Here is a 19,062-nt window from a genome sequence, read left to right on the forward strand (position 1 = left end):
TATCAATGGCAGAAGCAACTGCCATTATTCAACAATGCCCCACGTGTAGTCTCCAAGCTAATAGTATCCCGCAAGGAGTAAATCCAAGGGGTACTGAGGCTTGTGAAACTTGGCAAATGGATGTCACTCAGTATTCTCCCTTTGCCCCATGGAAATACCTTCACGCTTCTGTGGACACTTTTTCGGGTTTTATTATGGTAACCCCGCAACGGGGTGAGAATACCAAGCAAACAATCAATCACTGCATTCGATCTTTTGCAACATTGGGGTGTCCAAAATTTTTAAAAACTGATAATGGTCCTGCTTATACCTCCTCTGCTTTTGCTGAATTTTGTTATAGGTGGTCCATTATTCACAAATTTGGAATTCCTTTTAATTCAAAAGGACAAGCAATTGTAGAACGAGCAAATAAAACCTTGAAAATAGCTCTTGATCGGCATATGGGTTTACACCCCCCCAATCTCCCGATGTTGCAAAACATTCTAAATACTTGTCTTTATACTATCAACTTTCTTAACCTTACTGGCACACCTGCTTCCTCTGCAGCCTCTCATCACTTTTCTAAACCTCCCCTCCCTGCCTCCCGACCTCTTGTTTACTACAGGCAATTGCCGGATCCACACTGGAAAGCTCCGGCTCAATTGATTACTTGGGGAAAAGGCTACGCAGCGGTACAAATTGATGACAAGACTCTCTGGGTTCCTGCTCGTTGTGTTCGTCCGTATCACCGCATACCAGAAGAAGATCAAGATGTCCCTGACTTTTCTTCTCCCCCTGACATATCACTCCTTTTTCTTTAAACTCTTTCTCTCATTGTTATCTTATGCCTCTGCTCAATTTGTTGCTCACCCTCAGGTGATTTTCGCACCTCTTGACACTCATGTGACTTTTGTGTTTAAAGACACTCTTCTCACTGTTTGTCCCTATGCCTTGCAGCATCAGGGCCAATTTCTTTTCCCTTCTTTAAAACCTTTGATATTAATTCAATACTTGTATCATGACTCTTGTCAAGTTCGTCTTTCCTTACACGTAACTCCTCAAACTATTGGCTCCTACTCGTGCATTGGATTTTTGTCCAATAACACCTATTTTAACCAAACTGTTTATCTCTACTCAACACCCTCTGTGGCTTATCCTCCATTATCTTCAATTTTTCTTTCTTGGATGACTCTTGTCCGCACCTCTCCTCACCCCTCTTCAAGAACTTTGCTTCGCCATTTTTCATGCTGTTTTCCAGAGCCATGCGATGTGAATACTTGTACGTGGAAAGCCAAAGAAATTCCAGACTATGTACCAGGAGTAAGTGAGCCTCTCCCAGAAGCAAGGATTCGCCGAAACGCACCTGACTTTCCAAAATATAATTCCCTCATACGAACACACCAGGTACGCTACACCTTCATACAAGGAGTGCCATATGCTCCCACCATGTCGTGTCGACAACGATCTCCTATCAAGAAAAAAGGTACTTTTTGGCGATGGTTTTTTAACAACACATGGCTTCCTGAAGATTCAGAACATTATTTACAAACATTTCATTACCGTACTACTCAATTGACTGTCAAAAACCCTAAGGCAGTAGATTTGGGACTATATCAGTGTGAAATTACCAAGATAGTTAAAGGACTTGCCACTTCTGCCAGACTGACTTTATTGTTGTTCCAGAAACAATCCACTCATTTCTCACGAATTTGGCATGCTGCACCACTTACGTCTAACAATCAAAGTTGTAGTGATTGCATCACCACCACAATACACAATGGCAAGGTCTCTAAGACTTTGATATATCATACCATCAAACCTGAACACTGTCAAATTACTAATCCATCAACTTGTAGAGTTAATAATACTGTTTATCACATGTGTACCCTTAACAACAAGATTCAATGTTACAACCCAAAAGAAGCTAAAACCATTACTACATATGTAATGTCCATTTACACCATTGAATGCGGTAGACAAGAATTACTCAACAAAACTGAGTTTAAATCCCTCAACACGCAAGTTCGCCTCAGTTTTGACGCTTGTTTAGCAATCAATCGCAACTGTTGGAAATCAACTTGTGGGACATTACAATGGGAAAGGAGTCTCATGCTTGAACGAAAATACATGTGCTACAATAACAAAGGGACTTGCTCCGAACGGGACACTTACAGCTTTTGTCCATATTGGTCCTGTGTCAGCATGTGGTCAGGGGATCCACCTGGTGGAAACCATAAATGCAAGTTGGAAACGGGCATAGCCAACAGCAAGTGTCCAAGAAATTCGTGCAACCCAATTACCATAACCTGCACACCTATCAAAACATGGGAAGTAGAATATGGCTTGGCCATAGAAGCAAGTGGTAGAGACCCACACATTGCGTTGCGCTGGACAGTAACCAAGCAAACTAAGCAATTGCGAACAACTAAAGGACTTTTTTGGTCATTTTATCAGGAAATTGAGAAATTGAATATCCCCGAAATACCACAACATGTTACTAACACTTTTGTCCAACTAGCAGAGGACATTGCTAACACATTGAATGTTACTAATTGTTTTGTATGTGGGGGAACCAACATGGGGGAAAAATGGCCCTGGGAAGCCCAAGAACTGAATTATTCTAAAATATTGGAGATGGACAAGCTAGGTAATTTGTCACACACAAAAGGGAAAGATGGGGACTGGACTCTTACAACAAATCTTGTGGGAAATGTTTGCTTCTCCAGACCTGTTGGTTCCAAATGTACTAAAGTAGGGAACTTAATTTGTACTGGGAAATGGGAAAATGCGATATGGTGGTCAGGAAAAAATAGCTCAGCTGGACAAGACGAAACTGCTTTGTTTAAAGTCACAAACATGAAAAAGTTCTTGACAAACCCAAACAATCAATCACTCACATGGTTAGCACCCGATGGGCTGTATTGGATATGTGGAAAAATGGCCTATGGACACCTCCCAGCTAATTGGTGCGGAACATGTGTCTTGGGCATTATTAGACCTGGGTTTTTTCTCCTCCCACTAAACACACGACAAGTCTTAGGGGTCCCCGTTTATGACGAAATAGGGAACCACCGCAGAAAGCGCGAGGACGTTGTTTCCTCAATAGGTAAAGTTGATGAATGGCCAGCTGAACGTATCATACAAGTATACGGCCCTGCCACATGGGCCGAAGATGGTATGTATGGATACCGCACACCCATCTACTTATTAAACCGACTTATTCGTTTACAGGCTGTAGTAGAAATAATAACAAATGAGACTGTCAAAGGCCTGACACAATTAGCCAAAGAAAGTGTAAAATCTAGAACATACATAATGCAAAATAGACTTGCACTAGACTACCTGCTTGCTAAAGAAGGAGGAGTATGTGGAAAATTCAATTTAACTAATTGTTGTATTGAAATTGATGAAAGTGGTAAAGTAATTAAGGAAATTACTGACAAAATGATGAAAATTGCCCATGTTCCTGTGCAAACATGGAATGGATTTGATTTTGGAGGTATGTTCGATGGTATTTTACCCAATTTCCCAGGTTTAAAAGCTGTTTTTATATTTGTTGCAATGATTGCTATGGGATGTATACTATTACCTTGCTTGTTGCCTATTTTTGTATTCATGATATGTTGGTACCAACAGATGAAAGCAAACAACCCTTGCTACATTTCTCCTCGGATAACGATTCGGAAGATGACGCTGACAGAATGGTAGGTGCGGACACAGGAAGCCTGGGGTCGGAGGGCAACACGCGACCTGAAATAGCACTCACCTCCATGGACGTAAAAGCTCCATGTTTTCAGCCTTAATAAAGTTAAAACAGAGGAGATGTAGCGATCATGTTAAAAGTTGCTAGCTGCATCACATTTCTGCTAAGCCGGCACAAAGCTTGCTCAAGGTTTTGTTTTGCAACATTTCTATGCAACATTCTTCGCTTTGCAACATTTCTATGCAACATTCTTCTGTAACATCTTTTTGTAACATGTGAACAAGCTTGCCCGGTAACACGTATACGTGACAAGTGAACAAAGCCTGCCCAGTAACAAGTGTTTTAACCAATCATGTAATAACACGCTGTTAGACAGAAACATTTTGTATGATTTTAATAAATACCGTCTCAATCGGGCAGCCAGGGTCTTTGGATCTTGCTGAGCTGGTTGATGCGTTGCAACACATCATGGAGTCTGTACTTCCTTGGCAGTATCAGGCCCGCCTAACCTAGGCGCACCCCAGCTGGGGTCCCATAGCCGAGCTCAGTCAGGCTCACCTCTGCAGGGGTTTCGATGCCTAGCTCCGGCTCACCTTTGCAAGGGTCCACACTCAAAGCAGACGAGGTCACCGTGTGGCAGCCAGCCACACATTCACTCACACTAATGTATATTGGGCTGATAACTACTGATTCTGTATGAAATTGAAAGCGGCGATGTACAAATGTTTGTGACCAACCGACATGCTAAATGGATATGTAACTGATAATATTTTTAGGTATATTTTTGTTTGTTTTAAAATAAAATAAAAAAAACTTTTTTAAAAAAAGAAAGTATTTTAAAAGTACCTTATACCAGGTTATGCTGATAACATTTGCACTATTTGTACTACTGCATGTGAAAGAATAGCTTGTCCCAATTATTCCATCTCTTCCAGTAAGCAAATGCTCTTCCGTGAAACAATTGCTTTTATTTCTCTTGATGACATTTAAGGACCATTCCTTACAGGGTAACTCCCAGGTTCCATTTCTACACGGGGACAAGAAATGTGACATATAAAGCAGAATAGTTATTTCAAGGAGAAGATATACACCCAATCTCTTCATGTTATCAAAAATAAACTTATGAAATCCATGTGAAAAAATTAAGGGTATAGATGTCAAAAGTTTAAAAACATGTCCATATTTTTTACTATGGCCCATACTTATTAAATAAGTGCTTAAAACGTGGATAAAACTAACTATTTCAATGGCTGAACTAGATTGCCAATCATAGCTACAGTACTATTTTGCTTGTTTACCATCAGGATCAACTCAACCTCACTCAGAAGTGCTATGTAGCATAGCAAAACAAACTAGGGTCAAGAAAAGTCGGACCAAATTAGCATCCATGTTGATTAATACAAGTAAGCCTTCTTTTTTTCCTTCTTTCTCTTGTAGTAATTTATAATCACAATTGAGCTAGACAAATATATACACGAAGATGTATACTTATTTATTTTAAAATTGTGTTGTGGATAATCCCAGCTTAATGACCACTTATTCGGTGACCATTCAAAGTTATGATGCTGCTGAATGAGTGAAATTTAAGAGCGGTCCCCCATATTTATAGCTGTCACACATCCCTATGGTCATATAATTACAGTTCAGGAACTTGGTGACAAACTCAGAATTATGAGGTTGAAGCACCCCACAGACATGGGATCACTATTTGTAACCTTCGCTGCTGGACTCCAACAAGCGCAGTCAGTGGGGAAGCCAAAACGAGTTTGCAAATGGCAAAAACATGACATTGCACTTAAGGATTTATAGGATTTGCTCAGCGATGGCAATCAGAAGTGTTGGCACTGCCATCTTAAGTCAGCAGAGTCATGTGACATCATGCTTTATGATTGTGTTGCTTGGCAACGGAGTTCTTGCTCCCAATTACCATTGTTAAATGAGGAGTATATTTATCCTTTTCTAAACAAAGTGTTCACTTCCACTTTAGTGTGTTTAGTATCACAGCAGAATATTCTTGAACACCCATGATTAAAATAGAAGACATTTTGGGTGGTTGTAAATCACATAATGTTTGGAATGGGAGGAATAAGAGTATCACAGGTTAGAACTATTATACAAGACAGGTTATAGGTTTATTTTATCAGTTTCTCTTCCATTTTTAATTGGCATCCACACATTTTTTTCATTCGTTTAGTCTATATAAATAATACTAAGAAAAGTATAATAAATGGCACTACATTTTGTAAATATAAAAGACTATTATTTTCCCTTTTATTATTAAAAGGAAGAAAGGATAATACTTCAAATACTTCAAAATTGGAGAGCAACTACACTATTTAGTTTTGATTAGAGGCCTTACAAAACAGATATATAATGCCTGACTTCTTAAAATGGGATGGGGAATGTTTAGAGGACTTACTTTTTAATGATTGTTGACCAGTTTGGGTTTGGTTTATCATGAATGTGGAAGCAATTTAAGAGATTAGAGTGACAGTGGAGAAAATAATCAGTGTTGTCTCCATTATAAAACAACTAATACACATGACAATATTTGGAAATTCCACTTTAAAACAATAAAAGGTTGAATTCATCATTTTAAAAAAAATTGCTGAAATATCTATGTAAATCGTAGCAGTGTTAAGTATTTAAGTGTCATTTACGTGACAGACAGACTTACTCATAATTTTTGTAACATTCTTCCTGTTGTAGACGTGCTGAAAAACAATTTGCAATACTCTTCCTGTTATACACACACATTGAGACTGAAAACTGTGCTATCACCTTTGGAGCTAAGAAAATGGAACAAACAAACCACAATTTCTGAAGCAACAGGGTTATTATGTATTTGTGCTCTGCCTCAGAGTTCACTGATCTTATATCCAAAGCTTCTTAATGCTCTAAAGTTTTAAAGACTGGTTGAACCAAGAAGATGATGATATTCAGAACACTTTGGCTATCTTTCTTTTTCAGCAAATTCTGAAAGATTTTGGAAGCTCTAAACTGATGTTTGGGCATAGGCCAATGACTGAGAAAGGAGGAATAAACTGAGATTTCACTTTAAAAAGTTCTATCAATTCTCCTCAGTCCTAGAGGAAGTCATGAGAAAAGTTTGGATGAAGGGGCTTGTCCTGGAAGGTTAGGAAGCCGTGATAGTCTCCCAAAATGCTTTCTCTGAGATAAGTTGCTCTATTTTTGGGAGAAGAAAGATAGTGATGGGCTGGCTGCTAAAACAGGGTCATGGCACACACTTGAAAGTAAATCAGGAAGACTGTAATTTTGGGGGTCTGTCTGGCAAGAACAAAGAATGCTTATCAACAGGAAATATGCATGTGTAAAGTTTGTAGCAAATATGGGTTGAGAACCGCTGCTTTAAACTAATAAATAGTCTTAAACTGTGGTTTTTAAATTGTTATTTGAGGAATTGGAACATAAAGGTTTGCCAACGCATGCAAAATAGAAATATATTCAGTTAACAACTTTTTATTATACAACTTTTTATTCTCTGGTAATAAGGAATTTACCATGTAATTTTCAAATTAATAAAATAAATTATTCTTAAATAGTTGTTAGAAAAGTTTAAATAGTTGGTCAAAAGAATATGTTCTGGTTGACTTCTGACTTGCTGAAAATCTCATTTCTACCTTTCTCATCAACCAGAGTTTAGTCACCAGCTGACATCTTCACCACTATTCTGTTGCTACTTCAGCCATGTGACCCGCAGGGACACCCAGCTGCCACTTTAAAGGCTTCTCCTCTAGCTTGACAAACGTGTGCCCATTTCTCAGCTAACTGACCACAAATTGACAGAGGTGACATCCAGGAAACTGAGGATGGACCATAAGGTTGGAGAACAGAGACAAATATGGACATAATTGCTACCGGTTTGGGGCGGTTCGCTCAAACCGGTAGTAAAAAAATGCTTTAAACAGTTTTTAAAACTTCCGACAATCAGCTGTGCAGTGCGATCGTTGGAATTTTCAAAAAGTATTTTTTGCTACCGATTCACCCAAACCGGTAGCAAAAAAAATGCTTTAAATTTTTTTAAAAAGTTCTGACGATCAGCTATGTGACAATCAGCTGTGCCGGCAATCATTGGGACTTTTTTTAAACTTTTTTAAAGCATTTTTTACTACCGATCAGCTGTGTGACAATCAGCTGTGCCATTTTGTGTGAAGTCCAGCTGCTTTTGCACTGTGTGTGAGTCAATGGTGTTATTTTTGTGTAAAGTGTGATAGTTGGTTTTTGAGCTCTTGGTGACTCTGTGAGGTCCTGCTTGTTGCAGGAGGCATTTTGTGTGAAGTTCAGCTGCTTTTACATTGTGTATGAGTCAGTGGTGCAGCCACGCCCACCCGGTCACATGACCACCAAGCCATGCCTGCCCAGTGATATGACCACCAAGTCATACCCACCAAACCATACCCACAGAACCGGTAGGGAAAATTTTTGAATTTTACCACTAGCATAACTTCCTTCTTAAACATACGATTCTTTTATCTATGTATATAGTTCACCTACCTGATACAGCATTGATAGATTCCAGTATCATTCAGTAAAATTGGCCAAAATCGCAAATTAGACCCATTCAAATCAATTCTGCTATCTCCTTGAATTAGCACTTTTTCTCCTTTTTTTCCTTTATAGAACCAATGGATAACTTGTCCTTCATGCTGTGGTTTTTTAGGGCAGCAAAATGAAAAGTATTCTTCTTCTAGCACATTAATAGGTGAGTGCCTTTCGCAGAGCTTTCCTTCAGAAAATGAAAACATATAGAAAATAGAAAGACTATTTGTTATTATTAGAAATGCGATAACACTTGGGCTAGTATAGTTCAGCTTTATAGTATAACCTGGCAGCATGTTTTGTTTTGTTAAAAAAAAGTTTCATATATGCTAGAAAGAAAAGTATAAAATTGCAGCATTCCTCATTTTGACTTCTTGCTCTACCCTCTTTAAATTCCAATTTAAATATTGCCTCTGTTAACAATTCTATTGCATCTTGTGTTATGAAGCTGACAAAAGCTTAACATTTTAATAATATGTGCTACAGAGAAGATATAATCACTTTCTGATTCTGATTTCATGAATCACTTTCTGATTTGGCCTTCTATACACTAATACAACTGTGTACCAAATTTAGAATTTTAGAACGGGGTCCCGTCCCCCCGACCCCTGTTCTGTCTGATGCACATGTGCATATGCACAGCTTGACTTGCACAAGCGGTGGTCAGTGCACATGCATGTGTCACAGCTTCATTAGCACAAGTTGAGTTGTGTGCGCATGCTCATGCTGGCCAGCCACTAGGGCAAGTTGTGCTGTGCGCGCACATGCATGCTCACCCATAACTCATGTGGTATAGTTTCCCTCTCCGCCGCCACCTCAGTTGGGCCACTAAAGGTTGGGTCCCACTGCTGTAGAACAGAATCACCAGCTAACAAAGCTGCATTATTAGGTTTGTTTGTTGTATTGGTCAACGCGATTCTGGCAGCCTGCAGACATATTTTTGGACAGTTGGTGCCAAAAGCCAAGAAGTAACTGAGTGATACAAGGTCTGTCCCATTTTTACACATGTTAAGGTGCCATTTTGACTTTTTAATATCTTTACCCTACCCCATCTGCCAAATCCCCTAGATCTATCATATTCATACTATTTAATTGATATTTTTCAAGGAACCTCATTTCATTATTCTGAAACAGAATACTAAACCTCAAAAGCATTTAAGCATTTGTGTCACAAAATCTCGCAGACCACTGATAAGGAAGAGAAATAGATCTTGTTGATAAGGATGCCACAATAACAAGCACACTTTGGTTCATGATATATTCTTGCCTTAGTCTAATTAAGAAACAATCCAGTTGTAAGCTCAAAAAAAGGCTAATGACAAATTGCTCTATTTCAAACTGTGTAATGTCACAATGGGACACACACAGACACACATTCACATTCTCTAACATAGTTATGAAACAGTGCTATAAGAAACTGTGGTTTGAGTAGGCGACAAATGATGTTTATCTTAAGTAGACTCAAATCGTTGATGATACTTCACTGACATTTATTTTTCATTAGTATTAGATCATTTCCATTCTTTGGAAATATTTAGAGGCTGAACCCTCAATCACTTTTGATTTATTATCCTGCTGAATGGTGCATTTTTACATGAAAGTCACAATAGATTATAATGAAACAAAAACATGTAAATTCACAACTGCCAGCTTATCTTGCCCGATCAACATAACTTCCTCAAAGGTTATCCATAACAATTTTCCATTATTTTGATGTTTATGTATCATCTGCATATCATATCTAGCCTCCGATAGCATAGACAGTCTTAAAACAATCAACCCAAAATGGCATGTTTTAAGATAAAGAGAGAAAAGAAAAAGAGTTATATTTACCTGAGCCGATAAAGCTAAGGATCAGTGTTAGCAAAACTCCCAGATTTTCAGAATGCATTTTAAAATTTCTTTAACCTTAGTTTCTCCTGTAGAGCAAAAAAAAACCCCACATTTTAAAAAAAATTCTAATTGAAATGTAATTCTAATAGTATAATTCACTAGACTTTAATATGATATGAATAACACATACATAATAGTTACACCTGAAGATTTGAACTAGGAATCAGACTTAAGGTGGGGGAGGGAACATTTGTCTAATTGATATTGTGGGCCATTCTTCTGCTGAAGCTCATTCTTACAAACATGGCTACCCATGTCAATAGTCAAAAAAGTCAAGATGGTGGCAATGATAGTATAATCAAAGCTTCACCCATTTTTTGTGTAGCATATTAGAAATAGGCAAAGCTTTGATTGCACCATCTAGGCTGCCACCTCAACTTCTCTTTTTATCATCTTTATGGATTCGCCTGCCTATAATAGATTTTATTTTTCATATTACACAAATTGGTTAGAGTTGTTGTAGAATTAACAGACAATCAGACAAGTACTTGATGTCTTTTCTAGAATAAAGGCATTAGCTTTCAATTGAAATGCCAATGACCTCTCTGGTCATTCTTTCCAAGTAATTTTGGTTATTTTACTCTTGAACCAACCATACCCTACAAGTAGTTCACAGACAATTTATTTTTATTACATATATCTGTATACAATCCAGCTCCCATTCTGTTTCATTCATATGTTATCTTATTAATGCCAATATATATGCTGTCCAACTGGATAGAGAACATTCATGCTTCATTATAATTCAATGACTGATGTTTCCGACATGAAATAATATTGCATCCTTTTAACACAGCGCTTGAGGCCCGTGTAATCATCACAGAAACAAAAAATCATGAGATTGCTGTCTTGTAGCATTGCATAAAAGCTTTTGTCCACTTAGTATATACTGTAAACCTAGTCATGGTTTACCAGCAAGAGCTGAAGATTCCTAGATGTTCACTGTTGAACCTGTTTCAAGAGTTACAGCAGGAAAAGCCAATGTACTGTAGTAGTTATGGTCCTAGACTAGGATAAAGGAAAACCGGGCTCAAGCCGCCTTTAGCCTTGGGGGTTCCCAGGGTGACTTCAGGCCAATCACTCTTCCTCAGCCAGGTTCCTGTCTCTTGGATGGCTGAAGGAAAAGCAAGACATAAATCTAATAAACAAAAGCCCTAAACTTCTAAAAGCACAGGTAGTCCACACCTTATTAACGCAATTGAGCCCAAGATTCCAGTTGCTAAGCAAGACAGTGGTTAAGTGACTTTTTCCCAGTTTACAACCTTTCTTGCAGTTGTGAGTTTCAAATTTTTTAAGAACCTCTTCTGTAGGTGTGGCCTGCTTTGTGGGAGTGGCTTGCCGGCCATGTGACTGGGTGGGCGTGGCCAACTTGTAAATGTGGTGAAACTCACTTAACAATGCTCTTTCTTAGCAACCAAATTGTTGGCTCAGAAACTCTGGCATTTGAAGCAGGCAAGTCTTAAAGCTATCAAGTTACAAGACTCTTGCACCCCTAACCCTTTAGAAAAAAAAACCCCAGGGGTGTTCAAACTTGACAGCTTTAAGACTTGTGGACTTCAACTCCCAGAATTCCTCCTCCAGTCATGTTGGCTCAGGAACTCTGGCATTGAAGCACGCAAGTCTTAAAGCTGTCAAGTTACAAGACCCTTGCACCCCTAACCCTATAGAAAAAAAACCCCAGGGGTGTTCAAACTTGACAGCTTTAAGACTTGCGGACTTCAACTCCCAGAATTCCTTTCTCTCACTCTTCATCTTGATGATGTGCGGATGGGCGGGGGGAGGGAGCTGGAACCGGTCTAAACAGCACTGTAGATTTGTGGAACCTCTTCTATTGAAGAGGTTAGAACTGGCAGGAACCCACCCCTGCTTTCTTGTCACAGTTGTTATAAGTGAATCACTGGAGCTGTTAAGTCAGTAGCATGGTTGTTAAGTGAATCTGGGTTCCCCATTGACTTTGCTGGTCAGGAGGTTGCATGCACCTGGGTTTTGATCACTTAACCATGGGGATGCTGCAACGATGGTGTGAAAAACAGTTATAAGTCACTTTTTTCAATACCGTCATTACTTCAAACAGTCACTAAATGAATGCTTGTAAGTCAAGGACTACCTGTAATTGACTCCACTGCAGAGGTGGCAGACGGGGGGGAAAGTATCTGAGGAATTACAGGTGGTCTTTACATAGCCAGTCATTCAGCAACCATTCAAACATACAATGATATTGAATAAGTGGTGATAGTCATAACATCTTTGCAATCACGTGACTGCCATTTGTAACCCTCATTGCCAGCTTCTGACCAGGAAAATCCATGGAGAAGTTGGCAGGAGGTTGCAAATAGTGACATCATGCTTAATGATAGTATGGGATTCACTTTGTGAAGGCAACCAGAAGTGCAGAACTGGGGTTGCTAAGTGGTGCAGTCATATGACGTCACACTTTATGACGGTGTGGCTTAGTGATTGGAATGTTGGTCCCAATTAGCATTGTAAGGACTATCTGTATAGGCATTGCTTTATGAAAAGATAGATAGAGCGTATTATAACAATGACAATCTGAAAGCATCTTAAAAACAATGTGATAATTACCAGAAGTCAGCCTGAATTAATCAACAAATCTTATCAAATTTTTATTTGGTACTTTGGTAATAGATTAAGTAAGGAATTATATATTCCTTATAGCAGCACATAACAGGTTTAAAACCTGCACTCATGAAGCTCTTCCTCATCAAGGCTCCTCATCAAATCGGAGGGAAGGAGTGTCTCAATATTTAATCGTAAGTGTTTGACTCATCTTTTTAAAAATGTAGTGACTTAAATCATGGGTGTCAAACTCGCCACATCACATTGCCATTACGTGACATTTTGCGACATTTTCCCCATTCACTGAGCTGCGATGGGTGTGTGACGCAGCTGCCTGCAAGCTGCCAGTTTGACATCCTGACTTAGATGGTGTAAAATTCAGAGTAAATGCAAAATATTTATCAATTTTGCAGATGATATGCAAGTTTGGATGAGATAATAGGTCACAAGGAAGAAATTTAATCCAATCTGACATTGATAGAGAAATTTGCTTAACGTTATAATGAAATATAATAAATAAAATGTTATTCACAGTACCAAAAGTTACATTGAAAAATTATGGGATGGGAATACCTGTCTTGGTAAGGGATTTGAGAAAAAGTATTTTCAATAATAGCTTTTTGCAAATGGAAAGAAGGTAAGTATTGTGATGTGGTTCTACACCATTTCCAAATCATGAAACTAACAATTCTTTTTTATTTATTTATTTTGTTAGAACTACGTATATAAAGTATTTAATCTGCTCTGTGGCCTGAAAGTTAATTCAGGATCTAATTGACAAGAAGGTTCATTCATGTTTCATTTAGGAAAGTGATTCTCCAATTGTAGTGTATAAGGCCCAATAAGTGAGCCATCCAGGCTCCTACATGCTAACTACCAGTAACATAGACACATCATGTTGGCTGCCATTGGGATTCATGACTGAAAACTTGTTCACTGAAGCACGTAAGTCAAAGTATAAGTACTATAGCAGTAGAGTAGTAAAACTCAGAAAAAATGACAAAAGTGAACAGGTTTCAGTTGTCATTATTATGAGTCTCATGTGTGCCATCCTAAGGGGCATCATGATCCCAGACAAACAGGAAATATGTTTATGGGATTTCAGAGGGATGGAGACCCAAATACCCTTTAATAAACATGTCTACTGAAGAAAAATTTGAGCAGCAAATTTCTACGTAGAATAAATTGTTATTGTTGTACAACCACGAGGTACACAGAATTACTCAAATGATAAATGGATGAACATTTTTGTGGCAATATTTAGTTTCAAGATGCCTCCAAAGATAGAAGGGAGGAGAATGTATAAAACACAATTATAATCGTCTAATTACATCAATAAGAGTGAACCACAATGGTTTAAAAAAAAAACGTAGAGAGGAAGTATTTATTTAACTGTGCGGTGTCTGCATCTTTACTTGCTAATCCCTTTCTGGGAAATACTGATTTAGAAAAATCAAATTCGGGCCGAAACAGCCACTAATGCTACTACAGCGTGTTTTCTGTCTCTTTTTGCTGCCCTCTAGTGGTCCTCCGAATTTTTGCAGCCCAAATCTAGGGAATCCAGGATGCTGAACTAAGTACCTCCCGGTTCTCCCAAAAAGCGCGCGGCCCGAGAATTCCGGGAGCTGGAGTCCCAGCACTTTTTGCAAAGGTTGCATTGTGGGAAAGTTGGTTCTTACCTTAAGCCGGATGCAGGTGCAAAGACAGCGGGATGAGGCTGAGCGATGGGCTGCCGATGCAGACGCTTTGGAGGCGAAGGTTTTTCCTCTGACGATCCCCAGGCGAGGATTTTAGGCTTCTGTCTTAGAACTTGGCAGCAAAAGAAGCAAAGAAATAAGAAAAAAAGAGGACCGTTGGTTTCGCCCAGAAGATGCTTTCGATCGGCCGGGATCGACCTGCTGTTGCTTACTGAAGAATGACGACAAAGAGGAGGCTGGGGGACCTCCCTGACTGGAAGCCCCGCCTTCCCCCCCCCCGCAAAAGTCCCCCTCCTGCCTTCGCCCCATTGCTTAGACGAGAGACTGGCGCTGATTCAGATGTTCCGCGCGCGAGACGTGCCCGGAATCCGAGGAAATTGGCCTTTGGTTAAGCGGGGAAATTCTGGGAGAATTGCTTTCAAAACAAGACAGGGCTGCAAGCATTTGGGGGGGGGGATTATACCCTCGTCTGCACATCCTCACCCGAGCAAAAGACCTGCCAAAATCCTTGGGAGGTGCTTTGGATTCAGAGTGTATGGGAGCCCGTAGTACCGTTTCCGATGGGGAAATGAGGAAGCGATGTGGTGTAATCAACTTTTGAAATACTCGGGTGAATAAATTGCGCTCGCTCTTTTCCCAAACAAGTTGTCCCTGCCACATCATATGGTTTGACTGTCCTTATTGATGGAGCACAGAACGCATCCAGGCAAGAATTGAAGGATTCCTCCGTTTTTCCCTCACCCCCCACCCCCCAAATTACTGAGAAGCAGGAAATATTTACCAATAGTTGGCAAGAGCTTGGACCTATAAAGGAGGAGAGCTTTGAGACCAGCAAAAACAAGTTTCTAGTTTTGCACAAGTGGTTTAAGGGGTATGTTCAAAGCAAAATAAGCCTCTGAGAGCCCAGCTCTCCTTTAGACACAGATCTAGTGTTGTTTTAGAGCAGTTAAATGCCTGTTGGAAAACCACCCAAGTAACAGATGTTGAGAAAACTGTGAAGCCAATAGCAGAAAGTGTCCATCCCTCCTGGTCAGGTACGAATGCCTGTGGATCAGCTTGGAGACTTAGACAAAACTGTCAGTAGAAACTATGCAATCGCACTTTTCAGGAATTCTCTTTGCAGGACTTTGCTGCAGACAGAAAAAAAAATGGTAGAACAAAGTAGATCATAGCCATAGACAGCAACGCTGCTGCTGAAGGAAATACCACTCTAAAACTAGAACAACTAATTGTCTATCGGGATTCTCAATCATCCAGGTCATGGTTGTCAAGGGTGCTTTTCCAAAAGGCAACTGGACTTTTGGGGGGTTTTTTCCCCCTTCTTTGCTTCTCATCCAAGAAGCTATTTCAGTTCTGCCTGGATGATGGGGAATTTAGAACGAAGGATTCCCTAAGGCTGCTTGAGATTGCAGCTGTGATGAAATGAAAGCAGCAGCAGCATGAAGGTATTACAGGAAAAAAGAGGTTGCTGAGGATGGTTAGGTGGGAATGGGAAAAGTTTCACTGACATTGGTCATCTGATGCCCCCTTTTTGTACTCCAGGACGTCTTCATTTTAGAGAGTGAATGAGGAACACCTATTGGGTGTCCCCTCTTATCAGGAGGTAAGATAGAAGAAGGCATGTTGCCTGGGAAATACTGGGAGTAGAAGTTCATACATCTTAAAGTTAAATATTCCATTTAAAGCATATTTGACAGATAACCCTGCAGTCTCTGTTGGAAGACATCTACTATAGAAATAGAATTTGATATAGTGATTGAAGCACCAGGCTAGAAACCGGGGGATTGTGAATTCTAGCCCCATTTAACACAAAGTCAGTTGGGTGACTTTGAACTAGTCACTCTGTCATTACCCTGGGAAGCAGGTGCTAACACATCACTTCCAAAAAATCTAGTCAAGAAAAATTCAGGGGCTAGTCAAAGTCAAAGCTGAGTCAAAGACACAAGAGAAAAGAACATAAAGGTTCACCACTTTATACCTTCCGAATTTTCCTGATGTCCAGCCTTAACCTTTCATTTTAGCCCATCAGTTCTGGTCATTTTCTCTGGGATAATAGAGAACCTTCCCACTTCATTTGTTATGCCAACTTTCAGTTTCATATTCCACTACTACATCTTCTTTTTTTTGTCAACTAAATATACACAGTTCATTGAACGCTTTCTCTTGAGGCTTGGTTTCTGTGTCTTTTACCATTCTATAGCCCTTCACTAAGCTTGTTCCAATTTGTCACTGTCCTTTTTGGACTGTGGTGCTCAGAACCAAGTATGAATTCCGATAGTACTTATCATTTAATAAAAGGGACGTGTGTGTGTGTGTGTGAAAATGTTTGTGGTGTGGTTCAAGCATAATTTCAAGGAATAGTGCAGGAAAGCCTGCTTTCTGGGGGGGATCATATTTTCATAGAAACAAAACATGAAAAGTATGAAAAGTATGAAAAGAGAAAAAATATAGGTATCTTTATATACAGAACACCTGACATGTGGAGGATTAACTCTTGTCTCTTCCTGAAATCGTCCCTTCTGGTCCTGATGGCTGTGATTTGTTTGTGCATTGCCTTGGGGATGTCTCCTCGTACATCACCTGTTAGATCTGGGCAACGAGAGACAGACTGCGGACATGAAGTGACTTATCAGCTCTTTATTAATAGTAGTAGTGATCCAGCTTGCTCTGTGGTCGGAGGGTTCCCCTTTTATAGGGATCGGGTACGCCCCTCGACCAATCAGAACGATACCTGTTTCCCGTTGTAGCAGCGGACCAGAGAGGAGACTTGCCTCGATATATGCTAATATCTAACACCCCTCCCCTCCTAGACGGAACGTTGCGGTAGGTAACATAGTCTTTTAGGTATGTTGGGGGTTGCCTTACTCGGGAGGAGCGTCGTAGTTCTGGTTGGTCAGAAATGGTTGCAGGATCGGATGCTTTTCCTGTTCCACGCTCTGAAGGTTTCGTGCCCTCGTAGCTGGGGCGTTCCGGAATCTGCTCGGTTGCGTTGTCTGGGGGTTGCTCTGCTTCGTGCTTGCTTTCTTGTTCCGAGCTCGGTTCGCAGGTGTCGTAGTTTTCTATGATGGGGCTCTCGCGTGGCTGACTTTCTGTAGGCAGGGAAATCTCATCTTCGTTTCGATGGTCTGAATGTGCTAGGCGACCCCGAAGTTGATCGATGTGCCTTTTCCAGTTCCGCCCATCTTCCAGCTCCAGCAGATACGATCGTGGACCCGTGATGCCAATGATCTTTGCCGGCATCCACAATGTTCCCCCTGCATAGTTGTGGGTGTATACGGAATCCCCTATGCTAAAAGACCGAATTTTGCTTGTGGAGTCTGGGGGAGCTGTGGCAGAGTAATTTGGGTGAAGACGGTCCAGGTGAGACCGTAAACGGCGGCCCATGAGTAGTTCAGCGGGGCTCCTACCCGTCGTTGCGCTAGGGGTAATATGCTGAATTAAGAGGTAATGGTCAATGCGTGTTTGCCAATCACCTGGACCCATCCTAGCGAGGGCCTCTTTTGCGAATCGCACCATTCTCTCCGCCTGTCCATTTGATGCCGGATGGAATGGCGCGACGAGGGCGTGCCGAATTCCCTGACCTGCTAGATATGTCTCAAATTGCATGGCCTTGAACTGGGGCCCGTTATCGGAGACCAGGAGGTCGGGCAGGCCATGGGTGGCGAAAAGTCGCCGTAGAACCTTAATGACTGCCTCTGCCGTGGTTGAAGTCATTAGGACTACTTCTAGCCATTTTGAGTATGCATCCACAACTATAAGGAAAGTCTGACCTTGGAATGGCCCTGCGAAGTCGATGTGTATTCGCGACCAGGGTGCTTTAGGTTTCTCCCATTCTGTGGCGGGCGCTTCCGGGGGTGCTGGTCTCGATTCCTGGCATGGGTCGCAAGTGGCCACCCACTCCTCTATTTCTTTGTCCATGTTTGGCCACCAAACGTAACTTCTTGCTAACGCCTTCATCTTAACAATCCCCGGATGACCCACATGTAAAGCATCTAATACATTCCTACGTAAAGCATACGGAATAACAACTCGATCCCCCCACAATAAGCAACCTTGTAACACTGAGAGTTCGTCCCGTTTTGACCAAAACACTTTGAATTCCGGGCCCACGTTTCCCTTCGGCCACCCCCTCCAAACCCAAGTTTGAACTTGCTTTATTAAATTGTCTTTAGAGGAGAACCTTGCAACGTCGTATGAAGAAACCGGTCCAGAGTCCAAACAGTCAATGAGCAATACCGGTACTTCTGGAGTGGGGTCTGGCAGAATGTCAGGTAATGGGCAACGGCTGAGTGCGTCTGCGTGTCCGAGAGTGGAGCCCGGTCGATGAATCAATTTGTATGAGTACGCAGCCAGGAAAACAGTCCACCTGGTCATGCGTGGAGAAAGGGAGACCGGAGTGGGGCGGTTTCCCGCCAAAAGTCCCAACAGCGGTTTGTGATCCGTAATCAGTTCAAAATCGCGGCCGTAGAGGTATTCGTGGAAACATTTTACTCCAGCTACAGCAGCCAGCGCTTCCCTGTCCATTTGGCTGTAATTCCTTTCGGCCGATGAAAGAGTCCTGGAGTAGAAGGCGATGGGTGCTTCTTTTCCGTCGGGCATCCTGTGGCTGAGGACTGCTCCAACTCCGAAGGGTGATGCATCGCAGGTCAATAC

General features: G+C 40.9%; 1 protein-coding gene across 2 annotated transcripts in view; it reads right to left on the bottom strand.

Annotated features, from left to right (window-relative positions):
- The window catches only part of IL18R1 (interleukin 18 receptor 1), a 36,217-nt gene extending 21,622 nt beyond the window's left edge, over positions 1–14,595 (bottom strand). The window contains exons 1-4 of one of the 2 annotated variants that reach the window (XM_081947628.1): positions 14,392–14,595; positions 10,076–10,161; positions 8,198–8,429; positions 4,529–4,709 (exon numbers count right to left, since the gene is read on the bottom strand). In XM_081947628.1, the coding sequence (XP_081803754.1) occupies positions 4,529–4,709; positions 8,198–8,429; positions 10,076–10,133 (471 nt within the window). In that variant the 5' untranslated portion in view covers positions 10,134–10,161; positions 14,392–14,595. Of the gene's footprint in view, positions 1–4,528; positions 4,710–8,197; positions 8,430–10,075; positions 10,162–11,047; positions 11,133–14,391 lie in introns of those variants that run through there. The other variant, XM_081947629.1, reaches the window with a different exon arrangement.
- Between the last annotated feature and the right edge of the window lie 4,467 nt (positions 14,596–19,062).

Source organism: Natrix helvetica, assembly GCF_964273705.1.
Source record: "Natrix helvetica genome assembly, chromosome: 3".
Lineage (NCBI taxonomy): Eukaryota > Metazoa > Chordata > Lepidosauria > Squamata > Natricidae > Natrix > Natrix helvetica.